An 18,121-nucleotide genomic window follows, 5' to 3' on the forward strand; every position below is an offset into this window, starting at 1 on the left:
CAATTTAAGCCACTTCTTCAGAAAATAAAGAAGTGGCTTACACTGAGTCACGAAACGTCAGAAAATCTAATTTTTCTCCTCATTGAGATATTATACATATATTATTGATTTACTACATTCTGATTGTCTATCTGAACATAATTTTTGTTTAATTTAGACACATAAGCCATAGTAGTGTTGGACGGACTACCGGTACTGGCCATCTCCTTCATATTAGCAATGCACTAGCTAATAATGCTGCTGCTCGTAAAAAGAGTAAAAATTTACAAAGTGATCTGTTAACTAAAAATCTAAATGAACTAACCCCTGAAAAAGGGCAGAAAAATATACCAAGTAAGTTCTTTCGTTGGATCATTACACGGTTTTACAACTGTGTATTAAAGTGTCAAGTGAATTTTAGAGATTTATCTTAGAATCAGAAGGGGTTTTGTGGAGATTTCAGTATTTTCATAGTTGAAATCATGAGTCAATTGAAGCTAGACCATCAAGGATAACCTGGAAGCAATGGACGGTCGTTTCGTTCTATTGTGGGACTCCTCAGTGGCAATGCACATCCACGATCCCGCCTCGCGAGCGGGATTTATTTATTTATTTACTTAAACACATCAATATTGTTACAAGGAAGCACCAGATAAATATGCGCCTCACAAATCTCATGCGATTTGTGTGAGGGCTGTGATACTGCCCAGGTGCCCAGACTGAAGCAGGTGGTTTTCTTAGGAGGCCACACATGGAGCCTTTGACCTAAAGGTCTAGTCCACAAAGCAGTGGAGCATCGTGAGGAGATGCAGTCCCATGGTAGCCGGTGACCGATAATTGGTTCATACGCCATTCGTTCCTTCAGGATACTGGAGCTAGGCTATGTGCACCATTGTTTTGGAATCAGGGTTTCCCAACTCCCCTAGGGTGGATCCTCCACATCCACTAACCCGGTTAAAGCTCCTGCCAGACATTCGCTTTTCGTCCTCTCACTTTTGTGAACAACACCCCTGCCACGAGAAGGCATTGAGTAGAACTTCCCTGGCAGAGGCTATATATTCTCGTGGCCATATGAGAGCATTTCGAGAGGGAGAGCAGACTCTCCCCACTCTCGGTCGTACCAGGACATTTGGGGGCGAGCGGGATTGGAACCTAGGACTTACCAGTCTCGCGCCAGAGCACTTAACCGATAAGATTTATCTTACTTTATCATAGGAATACTTTACAATATTGTTTAAGTACTAAACAAGGAAGCATAACTAAAATCCATATACCTAGATTGTGAGTGAATTTAACACCTAGTTTCACATACTTATTATTTTTGTTTGTAGAAACGAAAGTTTTATTAAAAGCAAATTTGGCAACTGAATCAAGCTTGATCATCTTAGATTTGTTGAGTACGTTTACAACAGTTTTTAAAGTAAGTTGTTTTTTATCATTTTCATTGATACATTTCGCTTTAAATAAATAAACATGATCATAGTTGAAATCACAAGTCAATCTAATCTAGACTACCATTAAAATCCTGAAAGCACAGAACAACTGTTTCGTCTTAGTATGAGACTCATTAGCAATGTATATACACTACCACGCTTGTCAGAGTTAGACTCAGAACTTTCGGTCTCGCGTATGAACGCTTAACCACTAGATTACTGTTTCGGTATCCAGAAACGGTAATGTCTAACTTCAATCAGTATATGATCTTGCTCACGTATTGGAGTCCACTGATCACCATTAGTTAGTAGTAGTAGTGTTTTGAAATTCTTTGAAGAAAGTTCTAACTTTATGATGACGTAAAAGTACTTTGGTAATTCGAGATTTAATCCTTTCCATTTGAACTATTATTATTTTAAATGAATTAGCATGGTTCAATGCTGCTTAAACCAGTTGATTTGTTGAATGTAGTTAGTAAACCACATGACCAAACTCAATGTTCTAAACGTAATTATTTTTATCTGGTTAGCGTTATTTAAGCAAGGGTCGTTAACCTCATACCCATTCCTCCTCCTTTATCTGGGCTTGGGACTGGCAGTAGCCCCAGAAGGACTTCAAGAGGAGCATAAATCTAATTCTATCTGTTAAAAATATTTTGTCCAATGACATATTATCGCCTGAAATTTAAACTGTTTGGTTATATCAAACATGATAGAAGCTCTATGAATTATCCGTTACCCTTTTCTCTTACTGATTAAACCATGTAATCTAATATAATTTCTAAACTTTTCATCATATCGATTTGTTTCCTGTCAATCACTCAGTCAGTCACAACGTAGAACTTCGTACGTACGTACGTACGTACATCAGTTCGAGTTGCCATACCACATCAGCACACAGAGATGCAGTTGTCGATTCAAATCTCATAGTAGTAGAAGTAGTAAGAGTATAAACATTAATGTGAAAGATTGTTTCCTGTCGATTACCTTCAATCATTGAACATTAAAACGTATTGCATAGGATGATGATTTGCTTAGAGTTATGATTATACTTCATTGTCTTTGATAAAATTTGATCAAGATTAAAAACTGAATAATTATTACGACGACCATAATTTAGTAGTCAATCAATCAATTTTAATAGTTGAGATCATGAATCAATTGAAGCTAGACTACCATAGAAAACCTGGAAGCACTGGACGGCCGTTTCGTCCTATTGTGGGACTCTTCAGCAATGCGCATCCACGATCCCGCCTTGCAAGATTCGTGGGTTAGTTGAAGTTAGGCATTAACACCGTTGGATGCCGGCCAGCTCAATGGTCTAGTGGTTAAACACTCGCGTGCGAGACTAATAGGTCCTAGATTCAAGTCTCGCGAGACGGGATCATGAATGCGCACTGCTGAAGAGTCCTATAATAGGTGGAAATGGCCGTCCAGTGTTTTCAGGTTTTCCATGGTGGTCTAACTTCAATTGACTCATGACTTCACTTTTCATTGATTTTCTTCTTTAAAATAGTTTTCTAATTTTTTCTATTTTTCTAGTCAGAGTTGAATACATGTAAGCCTAATGATCCGGTGTTTCGTTCATTACTTGAAACGTATATTTTCATTCTATCTAATAATCCATCTGATCATGTCATACGACATACATTTTCTGCATTACGTGTATTTATTAATCAACATTCACAGGTAATTAGTATATTTTTTATAATATTTTAATGTTATCTAAAGGGTATTATTAACTGTAATTGGAACATTTAGATCCATTGTTGTCAAGCTGTTCAAATAGAGATCACCTTTCTGTAGAACAGAATCAGGCTACCAGATTAGCTCTTGATAACGTGTTGTTTAGTTCTTAATATCTACCAAAATTTATAAGACCAATTTATCAAGTTTAGTTACTTGTTTTGTTTATCGTTCAAAGCCTCCAAATGCTCTGGTACGGCTGAGAGTGGGGAGAGTACGCTCTCCCTCTCGAAATGCTCTCACACGGCCACGCGTATACAGCCTCTGTCAGGGAAGTCCTATTCACTGCCTTCTCGTGGTGAGGGTGTTGTTTACGAAGTTGAGAGGACGGAAGGCGAATGTCCGGCGCTTTAACCGGGTTTGTGGACACGGAGAGTCTGCCTACGGGAGTTGGAAAACCCTCATTCCAAAACAATGGTGCACGTGGGCCCCAGTACCCTGAGGGAACGAATGGCGTATGAACCAATTGTTGGTCACCGGCTACCATGGGACTGCATCTCCTGAGGATGCTCCACTGCCTTATGGATCAGACCTTTAGGTCAAAGGCTCCGAGTGTGGCTTTCTAAGAAAACTAACTGTTTCGGTCTTGGCAGCTGGGAAGTATCATAGCCCTCACACAAATCAAATAAAATTTGTGCGGCGCATATATATATCTGGTGCCTCCTTGTACCAATATTTATGTGTTCAAATAAATAATAAATTTATGACTAGTAACGAGTCATAACAATCAACAACTGAGAAAAATCACATCAACATGGAACCAGTAAACTTATGAAGATCATTACAAATATGATTTGTCAACTTTTTTATATTATAAACTGTCCACTTGTTGTAAGTAGATTTGTCGGACATGGTAAAATTTTAGTTAAATGTTTCTTTCCAGTTTGGAACTTCTGAACAGAACACATCCAATGTTTCACACACGATCACGATAAGTGCACTACTATTTTTGAATTACTGAGTTGCAATCCAAATGGTTCACATGTTTTACTTTAGTCTATTCAAGATGTAAGGTGATAAGTCGTCCCCGTATCACCTACTACACTGGTCTCTCTTTTGTCATGGTTACCAACGCTAATCGATTATCGTAAATGTATGCAATAACTACAAATGTTTGCTTACGTATGATTTTTTTGTCATTTTTTTTCTTTTTTGAATTTTAATTTTAGACTCTCTTCTCTGAATCAACTGATATTCTAAGTATGCTTTGTTTAGCTGGTTTAAGATGTTCTAATCAATGTTTTCTTTCATTATCATCGGCTATCTCTTCTCAATCATTATCATCTTCATCAATACCAACAACAACCACATGTATTGTCTCTAATTCCACTGATTCCAATACCAATGCCCAATTGGATAAAAGTTCTCAAACATCATTTCTGAATAATAATAATAATATGAGCACACCGTCGTTTGACACAGCAGCACATATAAAGTATAAACCTCCAACACTACCTAGATTGAAAAGTGCTGAAATGAATGATACAAATCAGATTACATCAAATACTACTCATTTAAATCATAGTAATGATTATGATATTAATAATACTAATGTAAATAATCAAGCATTAATAAGTAGACTTTGTTTAGATGCATGCGGTTTTTTGTATCGTTTATGGAAGTGTAGTTTTGAAACACATCAACAGGTTGGATTTCATCGTGTACATTTACAGGTAAGTGAATATGAGTGTATACGATATATATGTTTATAATTAGAAAATGATGAAACAAACTATCTTTTCTTTCATAGTTGAAAGCATGAGTCAATTGAAGCTAGACCATCATGGAAAACCTGGATAACAATTGTTTCTGTATTAGTTTAAAGCATTTAGTCCCTTTGATAAATTTCGATAATGTAATAAGAGGACGAAGATTATCAGAACTATATGGTGACAATATTGTTATTGTTGCAGTTATTGACTTTGTCGAAATTGATTCTGAAATTTTGTTAAACGCAATGAAACAAAGGTTTAAATCTGTCATCAACAAAACGTATTGTGCAGCGAAGATCATAAAATCAAAGAAAGAACGAGGTCCATGCTTCATTCAAAACCTAGACGACATGAAAACTATTGTGTCACATCCCACTGTGTTTACCAATTTAAATGTGTGTGTGTGTGTAAGGTCACACATACTTCGGGAGGAACAATCGTGATCTGAAAATTAGGGTGTGTGAACATGTACCAAAATGATTGCAGAAACAAATAGAACCGAATGAGAAAAAGAGAATTCAGCGAACAGAAATTTTCTTTTTGACGAAATCATTTGCTTAAACTGTACATTGGTATATATAGTTATACGGAAAATATATTTATTATTTATTTGAACACATAAATATTGGTACAAAGGGGCACCGAATACATATGCACCACACAAATCTCATTTGATTTGTGTGAGGGCTGTCATACTGCCCAGGTGCCCAAACTGAAGCAGGTGGTTTTCTTAGGGGGGCATACCTTGAGCCTTTGACCTAAAGGTCTGATCCACAAAGCAGTGGAGCATCGTGAGGAGATGCGGTGTCCGGTGACTAACGATTGATTCATACGCCGTCCTTTCCTTCAGGATACTGGAGCTAGCCCATATACACCATTGGTATGGAAAGAGGGTTTTCCAACCCCCCTAGGCGGACTTTCCGTGTCCACCAACCCGGTTAAAGCTCCGGACATTCGCTTTTCGTCCTCTCAATTTCGTAAACAATAGTAATGTCACGAGAAGGCAGTGAGTAGGACTTCCGTGACAGAGGCTATGTACGTGTGGCCATATGAGAGCATTTCGAGAGGGAGAGTGAACTCTGCCCACTCTCGTTCATACCAGGGCATTTGGGGGCATATGGAAAATATACGTCTATAGGAGGCTAGGAAAGATTGTATCATAAATTGATTCGACAATAAATAACAGATGTGGTTACCTACTAATCAAGGGGGTAAGGAAGAAAATAATTTATGGGTCAGTCAGATAATAGTCCAATTGACAGATATACGAAGAAAAGCAACAAACACAAAGGTCATAATAATCAAACTGAATAATAATCATGAAAACTTGAATAAGATTACAGTTTAAAATGTAAAACAGTAATTAAAAAAACAAACAAAAAACCCGTTAATAATCAAATAAAAGTGCAGAAAAGAAAAAATGAAAAAAAAAACGACAACCAGAAACATATTCATTAAGGGAATTAGGGCCAAGGAAGGGTAAGAGGTTGGACAAATCGTTTCTGCACGCAAAGTTCAGGCTTGAATTCATGGATTGCCAATGCCTCAATAGTGCATAAAATATTGATTCGACCTCCCTTTGATCCGGTTCCTTTAACTCTATAGATTATTTTAAAAGACGTGTCTTTTGGAGCAATGTGTCCACAATTGATCAAATGCTCTTGTATCGAACTGGTTATCTTTTTACATTCACCTTTTAGGAGCCAAGCTGGATAGTGTTCAGAGATACGTTTGGAAAGCGATCGCTTTGTGCGGCCTATGTTACCTATGTTACCGAATGACCCAATAAGAGTTGAGGATAAACATCCATCATCCTCTATTGCCAAACATATAATCGAAACAGGTCATAAGATTGATCTTAACTCGGCTTTTGTAGTGTTGTATAAAAGTGTAAAAGGGCGTTTCTTGAGGTTTATAGAAGCCTTAGCCATACGAAAATTCAAACCCCCTTTGTGTATTTAAAAACAGTTTGTTCTCTCCTTAAACCTACCCCGGGTAATATTAGCTTATTATCCAGAGTGATTAGGTGTCAAATTTTTTTCACATTATCTTTATCACTATTATCCTTGTCTACTCTTACCCCCCCATTTCCAGTCTAGTTGACCTTTTATTTTTATATAAAAATGTTCTTAACAAGTATATTATATGTGATCAGATTGTTGGAAATGTATTGCGCTAATATATCACACAATCTTCGTCTTCTTATTACATCTGTATTAGTTGTTAACTTAAAGATGGATTTTTGATGTTCTTGTGGGATTTTAGAACTGGTGAAATGTAATCATGTTATCAATGAGATCAGTCTCACCAACAGATGTGAATGATCATTATCCTATACGAAAAATTGATTACAGTTGGGGATTGAGAACATTGTAATTCTTCTGAATATAGTTCAACAGGATCGTGTTTGTTGTGAAACTTAAATTGAGTGTGATTTTGATGTGTTTTATGTCTAATCAATGATGCATTCAATAGTGTAGGCTCAGTCAGTCGGTTAGTCATAAGCAACATCGAAACTTGACACATGTGTTTCGCTTCAAGTTTCCTCATCATATTAACACGGCTAAATGAAATGATCAAGAAAAACGTTAGATTAATAACAATAGTAACGGTATTAGTAGAGCTAGATAACATAAGACATAGACGACATGATTCAAGGAGAATACATGAATTTGTTGAATAAAATACATAAAATGATCTTAAAAATAGATGTGAAGGAATAGAATGTGTGAATGCATCTTGCCCCATTGTGATCGATTCTGAATCATGTCTCCCAACGTACCCAATCTTAGGCCAGGATAATCATCCAAACCCAAAAATAGGTAGTTTGTATCTACCAACATACATTAACTTAGTGACCTTATGGACTGATGCCATGTTTTTCATTGATCATCTCTTCCTTTCAAACTACTCCGACATCAGCAACGAATCGTTCATCGATTCTTAACGTACTTTAATCTACTTTTTATCAAAGTGAAATTGATGGATTGTTAATGAATATCAGTTTACATGTTCACAACAATTCATTGGTCTGGAATATTTGTTTTATGTTATTACTTGATTATGTTGATATCAGAGTAATCACTTCTCATCTCCCCTCTCTCTTTCTTTATTGATAGACAATTATTGCTATATCAAAACTTGTCAGTGAACTAAGTCCTGGTTTTGAAGCAAGTTTAAGTCTTTTGCATAGTTTAGCACAAACTGATATGCAAAGAATTTCAGAATCAACTTTGACAAAATCAATAACTACAACAGTAACAACATCATCGTCACCAAATGCATATGGAAAGTTGTTTTGGACTGATACAAATATTCGCTTATTCTTAGATGATATTGACGATTTAATTCATCGTATATTAACTGTATTAACTGCTACTGCTGAAATGCGTCGACATTGTGATGATCCTGAGCGTATAGTTGACTTACAGTATTCACTAGCTAAATCGTATAGTAGTAATCCAGCATTAAGACGGTAAGTTTCCTTTCATTTTAATTATAAGATTGTTTTTTGTCAAATCCTCTACGAAAGAAACGTCTCAAAACTGTCCATCAATACCATGCCACTTTGTCGATGTATAATGTACGTGATCACGCTTGGGAACCTTCATATTATAGTTAACACTCACTGTTCTCTTTGTTAATACCTCTATAAAAATGGGATATTTATTAGATAGATCAGTTATGTGTATAAAACTCAGTATCATTATTTATACGCAACTACTGTAGAAGTCTCACAGGCGACTATACTGTGTTACTTGATTGTCTGAGCCAAGTATCAAGTTAACCAGTTGTAGTGTGTTCAAGTAACGGAAGTGAAGAGTGTTAATAAAAATATAACTGTTCAGTATTCATCTTCTTGAAAAGTACTCAGTAGTTCGGAGCAAAAATTAAAAGTTATTGTTTAAATAATACTTGAAACTGGGAAGAAGTTCGAAATGTCCACTATATAGAGATACATCAAAATGTCCTTCTTAAGATTGTCAATGATTATGCCGTTTATGTTGTATGAAGTCATGAGTGTAGTTGGAGATATGAATTTGAGGACACAGTACTTGGCGCAAAACCTTACGATTTTTATCAGATTTCGTGCAATGTAGTAAATAACCTTCATATTACGAGATTCCTCGAAGGCACGCATCTATGACCTCACTATGAGTCGAACCCAAAACCTTTAGATCTCATAGCAGGCATCTTACCTTCAAACTATTTAATCGAGATTCATTTAAATTAAAGGTATTTTAAAAAATCGTCAAATTAATGCTCACATAACTCATCATTCAATATGTTGCAAAAATGATTTCATTTTAAACATATTATTGCCCCCAAATGCCATGGTAGAGCTGACAATAGGATGAGTCCGCTCTCCCTCTTGAAATGTCCTCAAAAGGTCACACGAGCACAGCCACTGTCAGGGAATTCCTATTCACTATTTTCTCGAGGTGGGTATGCTGTTTACGAATTAGAGAGGACGAACTGTGAATCGCCGGCGCGGAAGCCGGGTTGATGGATATAGAGGATCCACCTAGGATATTTGGAAATCCCTGATTCTCAAACATTGGTGCACATGGACTCCAGAATCCTAAGAGAACAAATAGCATATAAACCTACTGTTGGTCACTGGCTACTGTGGGACTGCATCTCCTGGCGTCGCTCTACCTCCTTGTGGATTATACCTGTTGGGTAAAGGCTCGGGGAATGCCCCCCTAAGAAAATCACCTGCTTCAGTTTGGGTGTCCGAGCAGTATTTCAGCCCTTACACAAATTGGATGACGATGTGTGGCGCATATATATTTGGTGCCTCCGTACACCGATGCTTATAAATTTAAATTAATAAATAAATAAATAAAATAATAAATAAATAATTTCACTTTGAATTAAAATGTTCATTAGTTTTAAAATTAGAGTGAACATCAACTCTGAGATGCAAGTACATCCAGCTGACGAGTCCCAAATAGGATGAAACGCGCCTTGTCCTTGATTTTACTGCTAGCCACTATCTATCTTTGCTTACAATGCTTGTGAACTAAGGCTATATTAAGGCAATACGCACAGTATGCACATATGCCAATTAGACTGATCACTTACAGTCCTAACACATCGATGGGAAGATTCAAACAAACAATACTAAATGAATTTAATATTAGATGTTTTCTTTTTGAAATTATACTTAATTATATCTTTATGTATGTGTATGCACTTTTCTCGTGTATACACAGATAAACATGGCTGAATGTAACAACTCCGGTACATCAACAGAGTACATCAGTTTAATTTAGTGCAATCTGTAAAATTACTTGTTAATGAGACTGTCTGCGATTATCTTGATTGACATGTCAACATTTTGTATGCACTTTTAAATGATGATATGATATGGAAAATACAATTGACGAAAGCACAATCTTAGTAAAATTTGTCTCACTTTCAAAGTAAAGACCTTCTTTTTGTTGCTACTGCTACTTTTGTTGTTTTAACATAGTCATATGGATCGATGTTTTAATGGTTAATGTACACGATTTTGAATGAGTGAATAATGCATTGAAACCCTACACTACTGGTTTGTAGTTATACTTCTTGTAACCAAAATCATCGATTCAAATTGTTTCACTAATAAACCCTTAACTTAAAGCCTTCAGTTTCTTAATAAGTAGTGACTTTTAATTATTAGATAACCAAAGCTCAAATAAGTTTATAGTCTAATTATCAGCTAATCGTTGTTGTATAATGGAGTTTAGTTGTGATCTGTTAGGTCATGTGCTATGATTTTGTCTTATAAGAGTTCGAATACATAATCTCTCTACAAGGACCTCGGGAACATAAAGATACAAGAAACCAAACCACATAGATCATGTTTTCAACTATAACAATAATATTATAAGCAAAGATGGATAGTGGCTAGCAGTGGAATCCAGGACGCGCGTTTCGTCGTATTTGGAACTCGTCATCTGGATATATCTGTATCTCAGAGTTGATGTTCACTCTGGGACTCAAACCCAGAACCATTCACTTCAAATGCCATCGCGTTATCCAATTAGCTACTGAGTCCTGATAGCTACTTGCTAGTGCAATGGGTGAAGTGTAAATTCATTTAGTATTGTTTATTTGAATCTTCCCATTGATGTTTAGTACTGCAATTGATCAGTCTCTTATTGAAATATGTGCATACTATGAGTATTATCTCGATGTAGCCCTAATTCACAAGCATTATAAGCAAAGATGGTTATATCGAGACAATACGCCCAGTATGCACATATGCCAATAAGAGACTGATCAATTGCAGTCTTAAAACATCAATGGGAAGATTCAAACAAACAATACCAAATGAATTTATAATAATGATAAACTAACAATTTTCCAAAAGTGTTTCATCGAGATATTATTCTAGAGTTAAAGTTAGCTCCGACATTTTTTATCGAAGAAACTTCACAATATGTTCTAAGGCTGATTTGTTTATTTATTATTTATTGAAATATATAAATATTGGTACAAGGAGGCACCAGATACGTATGCGCCGTACAAATCTCGTTTGATTTGTGTGAGGGCTGTGATACTGTCCGGGTGCCCAAACTTAAGCAAGTAGTTTTCTTAGGGAACCACACCCGGATCTTTCAACCTAAAGATCTGATCTACAAGGCAGTGGAGCATCGTGAGGAGATGCAGTCCCATGATAGGCGGTGACCAACAATTAATTCATACGCCATTTGTTCCATCACGAGACTGGAGCCCATGTACATTATTGCTTTTGAATCAGGGTTTTCCAACTCTCCTAGGTGGACTATCCGTGTCCACCAACCCAGTTAAATCGCCGGACATTCGCTTTTCGTCCTCTCAATTTTGTAAACAACACCCCCGCTACGAGAAGGCAGTGAATAGGACTTCCCTGACAGAGGCTATATACGCGTGGCCATGTGAGCGCATTTCGGCCGTACCAGGGCATTTGGGGGCAAGGCTGATTTGTTAGAGCTTATGAACCAATGAAACAGTTCATTTCTATATAAAAGATTCATATTTTAGTGTTGTTACTCTTAACACTAGTCATTTTTAACATTTCCATGTACTTTCGGTGAATTGGTATCTATAAGAAATTGCTTAGTTTACAGTTTAGGTACCAATGTACTGTATTACATAAACAAATATATACATACATATATGAATAATAAGCCCTATCCATTAAAATCAATATCAAATCAGAAACTATGGTAGTCAGACAATGTGACAGAATAAAAAACACGAAGAGATCAGATTGGAAATTCAGTCAACTAGGTTCAGTATGGTCGGTAATCATTGTAGTTGGTTATGTTTTACTATGGTAATGACATTTCTTAAACTATAAATTGATTGGATTCAAATTGAATCATTGTCTAGAGATAAGTTAAAAATGTTGTACAATTCGAAGAAAATTTAGACACAGATATAAGACGATTGGATATTAAAAAAAGTGAAAATTAGTGTTATAAAGATGATGATCACTTTGCAGTCAATAGGGTGATTGACTCTAAATCGCAATGCAGTGCAGTGCAGTGTATTGGATTTTAAACGATTACAGGGTATCGACCACTCCTTATTTAGAAAACACTTAACCGGATTTCAACTTATATATATATATATATATATATATATATATATATATATATATGGCCCCCAAATGCCCTGGTACGGCCAAGAGTGGGGAGCGATCGCCCTCTCTCTCGAAACGCTCTCACACGGCCACGCGTATACAGCCTCTGTCAGGGATGTCCTACTCACTGCCTTCTCGTGGCGGGGGTGTTGTTTACGAAATGGAGAGGACGAAAAACGAATGACCGGCGCCTTAACCGGGTTGGTGGACACGGAGAGCCCACCTAGAGGAGTTGGAAAACCCTGATTCCAAACCCATGGTGCACATTGACTGGCTCCAGTCTCCTGAAGGAACAAATGGAGCATGAACAAATTATTGGTGACCCGATGCCATGGGACTGCATCTCTTTACATTGCCCCACTGCCTTGTGGATCAGATCTTTAGGTCAAAAGCTCCGGATGTGGCCTCCTAAGAAAACCACTTGCTTCGGTTTTGGCACACGGCAGTATCACAGCCCCCACACAAATCAAATGGTATTTGTACGGCGCATATGTATCTGGTCCTACTTTGTATCAATATTTATGTGTTTAAGTAAAAAATATATATAGATATATCTTTGGAAACCCCTATTCAGCTTTATGGATGCTCACAGCAATTTAGTACTAACTAGAGACAAACAGTTTATCATATACTCTATACGGTGATAAAATAAACCCAACGTTTTAGATGAATCAATTTAATGAACAATGAATATATTATCATGTCTGAGGCTATATGTTTAGTTAGTTTGTTGTACAGAGCATTAGACTACATTTGTTTTACATTCACAATTTTGGGCTGGGCTACACCGATATGTTCATAGAAAACAGTTGTGAATAACTTTCGACGCTTGAAATGAAATTTCTAATGAGATTGATACTAATATGAAACATTAGTCCTTGAAGTCATTAACTTCTAGTCTGAGCCATGCTGGTAGATGCAAACTACTTGGTTAGACACAGGGTATTAGGGAATGATGGTAAATCAATTGATGAGGTCATGAATCTTCATCGACTGAGATGGTTGGGCCACGTGTTGAGTATGCCTGAACACCGATTACCACGACGCTTAATGCTAACTAGTATTGGGGATGGTTGGAAGAGAGTTAGGGGAGGCCAAACCGAAACGTGGCATCATAGCTTGAAGTCATTAACTTCTAGTGTAAGCCATGCTGGTGGATGCATACTACTTGGTTGGGGTTCACTTGACTATCGCAACCAATAGTTGGAGACTCTGTGTGACACGGCTCAGAATCGTTCTCAATGGTGTATACACGCTTTTTCTTCCCTTAAACCATGATATTAAAATTGCTCTATACCTTTCTTTCTACGAAGTAATTCTCTCTTCCTGTACTATATCCTTATACACAATCTTTCTTCCATATATTACCACCATTGAATTAACTACTTCTATGAATTCGGTGTTCATCTTGTTGTGCTCATGAGCTGTGGCAACTTGAACCGATACATATATATGCTTCGTCCTACATTGTAGCTGACTGACGGACTTACTGAATATGAAGCACTTATCAGCCAAATGGATCAGGAAATGAACGAAAGTAATGAGTTCAACACATCTACTTGAAAATTATAAATACTGATGGTAACTTCAAATGGCTTTTCTTTTCTATGTCGATTTCCTGTTCTAATTAACATTTATTATTTTTTATGATTATAGTACATGGTTAGAAGAATTAGTGAAATTACATATGGATTCAAGAAGTTTCACAGAATTAGCTATGACTAAATTACATATTGCTGCATTAATGGCTGAATATTTAAAACGAAGAGGTAATTCTTTTTTGTATATATATCTATTCACATCTGTTTTGATATACGAAATATGATCTATGAGCTTCCCTGTGAGTTTACCTCATTTGATTAATTAGGACTTACTTACTCCTGTCACCCCTCCTGGAGGAGCTTAGGTCACTTACCAACATTCTCTATCGAATTGTGTCCTTGGCAATCCTTTCCAGTTGCTTCCAGTTTCTATTTATCCTTTTGGATGTCTACTTCCAATCGTCGATCGACTCAATGTGTTCTTTGGTCTTCCTCTTTTCTGTTTCCATTCAGAATTACAAGTTAGTGCTTGCTTCGTTTGTTGCAGTTTGATGATTTCCAATTTCATCAATTACAAGATAATGAATGAATTCTTAGAGCTTTCAAATAATTCGATTTGATTTTAATCTTTGATTTCTATTCATAGATCTGGGACAATTTGATCTTTTCAATTCTCCTTTGAAGTGTATTTTATTTGCTTAATGCGCTACTACCATTGTTTCTTTAATTCTTAGTTGAATGATAATTGATTGACTAATTAAAGACTATTTATATATTAAGTGAATATCAATATTGATAATGAAAGTTGGCAGCATTGTTGTTGATAAGATTAGTCTTTCTGTTTTTTTGTTTTGTTATTCGGTGGTTTGATCAACTGTTTGCGAATTAATCAGTGTAGGGTTATGAAGATTGTTGAATTTACATTGGGATTATGAACCGATCAATGGTTAGACCATCTAATATCTGAACCAGTGAGCCAGCGTCCAACTGTGTTCATGTCTAACTTCAATCGATCATATACAACCCTTCATAAATTGTTTAAGGTGGATAAGTGTCTCATATCTAACACGGATTGCACTTGAAGATACGATCGGTATTATAGTTTGGCAACTATTAACTAGTAACACCTTCTATAATCGAATCGTTCCCTCAATCAGTTAAAATCAGAAGTCAGATGCGAAGAGGTTGGTAAGATATATTTGATGCGTTATCAATATATCAAGAAGCGGTTAAACTATTCTGGCTAGTGAACGTAGGAGATGTTTCCCATGCTGTGCTGTAACATGATCTGGTCCGAATGCATGACCGAACACCTTCAGTTAAACAAGTCCATTTAAACTAATGTGGTAAGCATCCAATGTCGAACACTTAGAAAGCTATTGATTTTGGGGGAATTATTTACAGCTACAGATTCCACTATTCACGACTTCTCTCTAGAACTTCAAGAAATCCATCTTGAAGTCAGTCAGTCACCAGTGAGTACATGATTATCGATTAAAATTTCAATATTTTAATCAACATCATAATCCATATATATGAATATAGTGAAATAATCAGACAAAGATAATTCCAATTAATGGATAACAAGTAACAACTATAAAATTCGAAAACGAAAAAAAAAACAAAAAAAAATTTTTTTTTTCTTTTGTTGTTGCTATCGTTTGTTTGTTTGTTTGTTTATATGATCAGATTGAATTTCTTGTTGACAATAAAAAAAAAAGAATAAACTTTGTCTCATTCAAATAGTTTTTATTTTTATTTTTTTTATTTTTTTCAAATGCAACACTTTTTAGGTATTTTAGATTGTAAGTTATTAGTTTAGTTGAGTGTGCTGATAATCTGTGTAATCATGATTCAATAATGTTAGTTTTGTTTTGAACAATTAAGATTTGGTGCAAAATGAGTTTGTGCATTTGTTTGTTTATTTGTTCGTTTGCTTGCTTGATTTTTTCTCTCTTTCTCCCCCTCCCCTTTTTGCGTGTGTATATATATATACACGCACACATCTTTATATTATTATATATTTGTGTAGATGCAGTTAACAAATTGATTAAATACCAGTACTACTCACTCACTCATACTTAATTACACACACATACACGCACACACGAACATGCATTTATCCTGTTTATTCACAGGAATGTGTTTGACATGATAGGTAACAGGGGTTGGGGGGGGGTGATATGATTTCTGTGATATTGACTAAGAGAGAAAGAGAGAGATTCTATAGAATGTTTATGTATATTTAGATATGAGATTACATAATCTGTGTATTTGCATTACATCTACATCTAAATGTAAGTGAAAGGTTGATGGTTAAAGATCATAGTTCTATTGCCAAAATTTAGTGACATTTTAACAAAATCAAACCAGAAATAAAATGTATCCAACAAAAGTAATGATCAAAAAGAGAAAACTTTTTTTTAAAAGAAAATACTTCTTTTCGTCATCTTAATAAGTCAGAAGGGGGTTTTGTGAATATTTCAGTATTTTCATAGTTGAAATCATGAGTCAATTGACGTTAGACCACCATGGAAAACCTGGAAGCACTGGACGACCGTTTCGTCCTATCATGGGATCCCTCAACAGTGCTCATCCACGATCCCGCACTCACGAGATTCGAACCCAGGACCTATTAGTCTCACGCCAGAGCACTTAACCGATAGACCACTTAGCCGACCGGCATCCAACGATGTTAATGTCTAACTTCAACCAATCCACGATGTTTGAGCAACTATTCACCAATTGTCTTCAGTGAGTTGATATCTCTACAACAGACTTGGTTGAACTCCACTGGTCACTGCTTCCCACTAGAACTCAAGGAAACATCCCTTGAAGTCGGTCACTAGAGAGCATATGATTATAGATCAGAAGGGGGTGATATTAATCTAATCAGTTTATGTATAGAAGAACAAGCATTGTAAGCAATGATGGATAGTGGCTAGGAGTGGAATCCAGTTTGACGCGCGTGTCGTCCTAATTGAGACTTGTCAGCTGCAATGTGCCTGCATCTCAGACTTGTTAATATTCACTCTGGGACTCGAACCCAGTACCGTTCGCTTCAAACACCGTCGTGTTATACACTCAGCTACTGATAGCCACTTGTTTGTGCGATGGGGTAAAGTTTAAATTCACTTAGTATTGTTTGTTTGAATCTTCCCACTGTTTATAATGCTTGTGAATTAAGGCTATATTGATGCAATGCGCACACTATGCACATATGTCAATTAGAGACTGACCAGTTTCAGTCTCAAACATCAATGGGAATATTCAAACAAACAGTACTAATTGAAAGCAAGAGTCAATTGAAGCTAGACCACCATCGAAAACCTGGAAACACTGAACGCCGTTTCGTCCTATTATGGGACTCCTCAGCAGTGCGCATCCACGAACCCGCACTCGCGAGATTCGAACCCAGGACCTACCAGTCTCGCGCCAGAGCCCTTAACCGATAGACCACTGAGACGGCAAATAGTTTAATTCTCAAAACGCTGTAATCATTAAACTAACACAAGTTCCTTATAACTACTGCCGAGTTCAGTGAGCGATGACGAGTCTGTTGTGAAATGTATTCAGTGAAATGTATTCCAATCTAATCTCATTGGTGTAGATATGTACGTACATCATGCACTCTTCATCCATTTTATGGTCTCGCTTGAAACGATGCAGTGTGTAGTTAGTTCAACGTCAAGGATTGTAGACGGGCACAGCGTTTTCGTTATCACAATGATCTCCGAGTTATTAATAATTGCGGTCAGTCTACGTTCACTCATTTGACCTGTCTGAATACACGTGTTTTGAGCGCTCAGTTTAGCTGTTAATTCAACCAGGTTGACAAGATGGCGAGATGTGTATTTACCTATTTCTCAAGTTGACAGGAGAACAGTTCGTCATCTCGAGACATGAAATCATTAGGGGAACGTGAGTACCACTGTTTATATTAGAGGACATGAAATCAACATACTGGAAATCATCGTCTTAGATCTAGACTCCCACTAGGTTTTTATCATCAAATGATCACTAATATTTAAGTTATAATCGATCAAACAATACAATTTCTCATAACTTGAATACTGTGTAAAGTTCCCTTTA

At 36.4% G+C, this 18,121-nt stretch overlaps 1 protein-coding gene across 1 annotated transcript in view; it reads left to right on the forward strand.

Annotated features, from left to right (window-relative positions):
- Smp_176770 (dock-9, putative) overlaps window positions 1–18,121 on the forward strand; it is a gene marked incomplete at its 5' end in the record, with an annotated part of 121,428 nt that overhangs the window by 78,450 nt on the left and 24,857 nt on the right. Inside the window, 6 exons of the mRNA XM_018791786.1 lie at window positions 158–333; window positions 1,311–1,399; window positions 2,955–3,101; window positions 4,328–4,831; window positions 7,990–8,345; window positions 14,145–14,257. Of these exons, the coding sequence (XP_018645106.1) occupies window positions 158–333; window positions 1,311–1,399; window positions 2,955–3,101; window positions 4,328–4,831; window positions 7,990–8,345; window positions 14,145–14,257 (1,385 nt within the window). The remainder of the gene's footprint in view (window positions 1–157; window positions 334–1,310; window positions 1,400–2,954; window positions 3,102–4,327; window positions 4,832–7,989; window positions 8,346–14,144; window positions 14,258–18,121) is intronic.

Source organism: Schistosoma mansoni (assembly GCF_000237925.1).
Source record: "Schistosoma mansoni, WGS project CABG00000000 data, chromosome 1 unplaced supercontig 0076, strain Puerto Rico, whole genome shotgun sequence".
NCBI classification, from domain to species: Eukaryota; Metazoa; Platyhelminthes; class Trematoda; order Strigeidida; family Schistosomatidae; genus Schistosoma; species Schistosoma mansoni.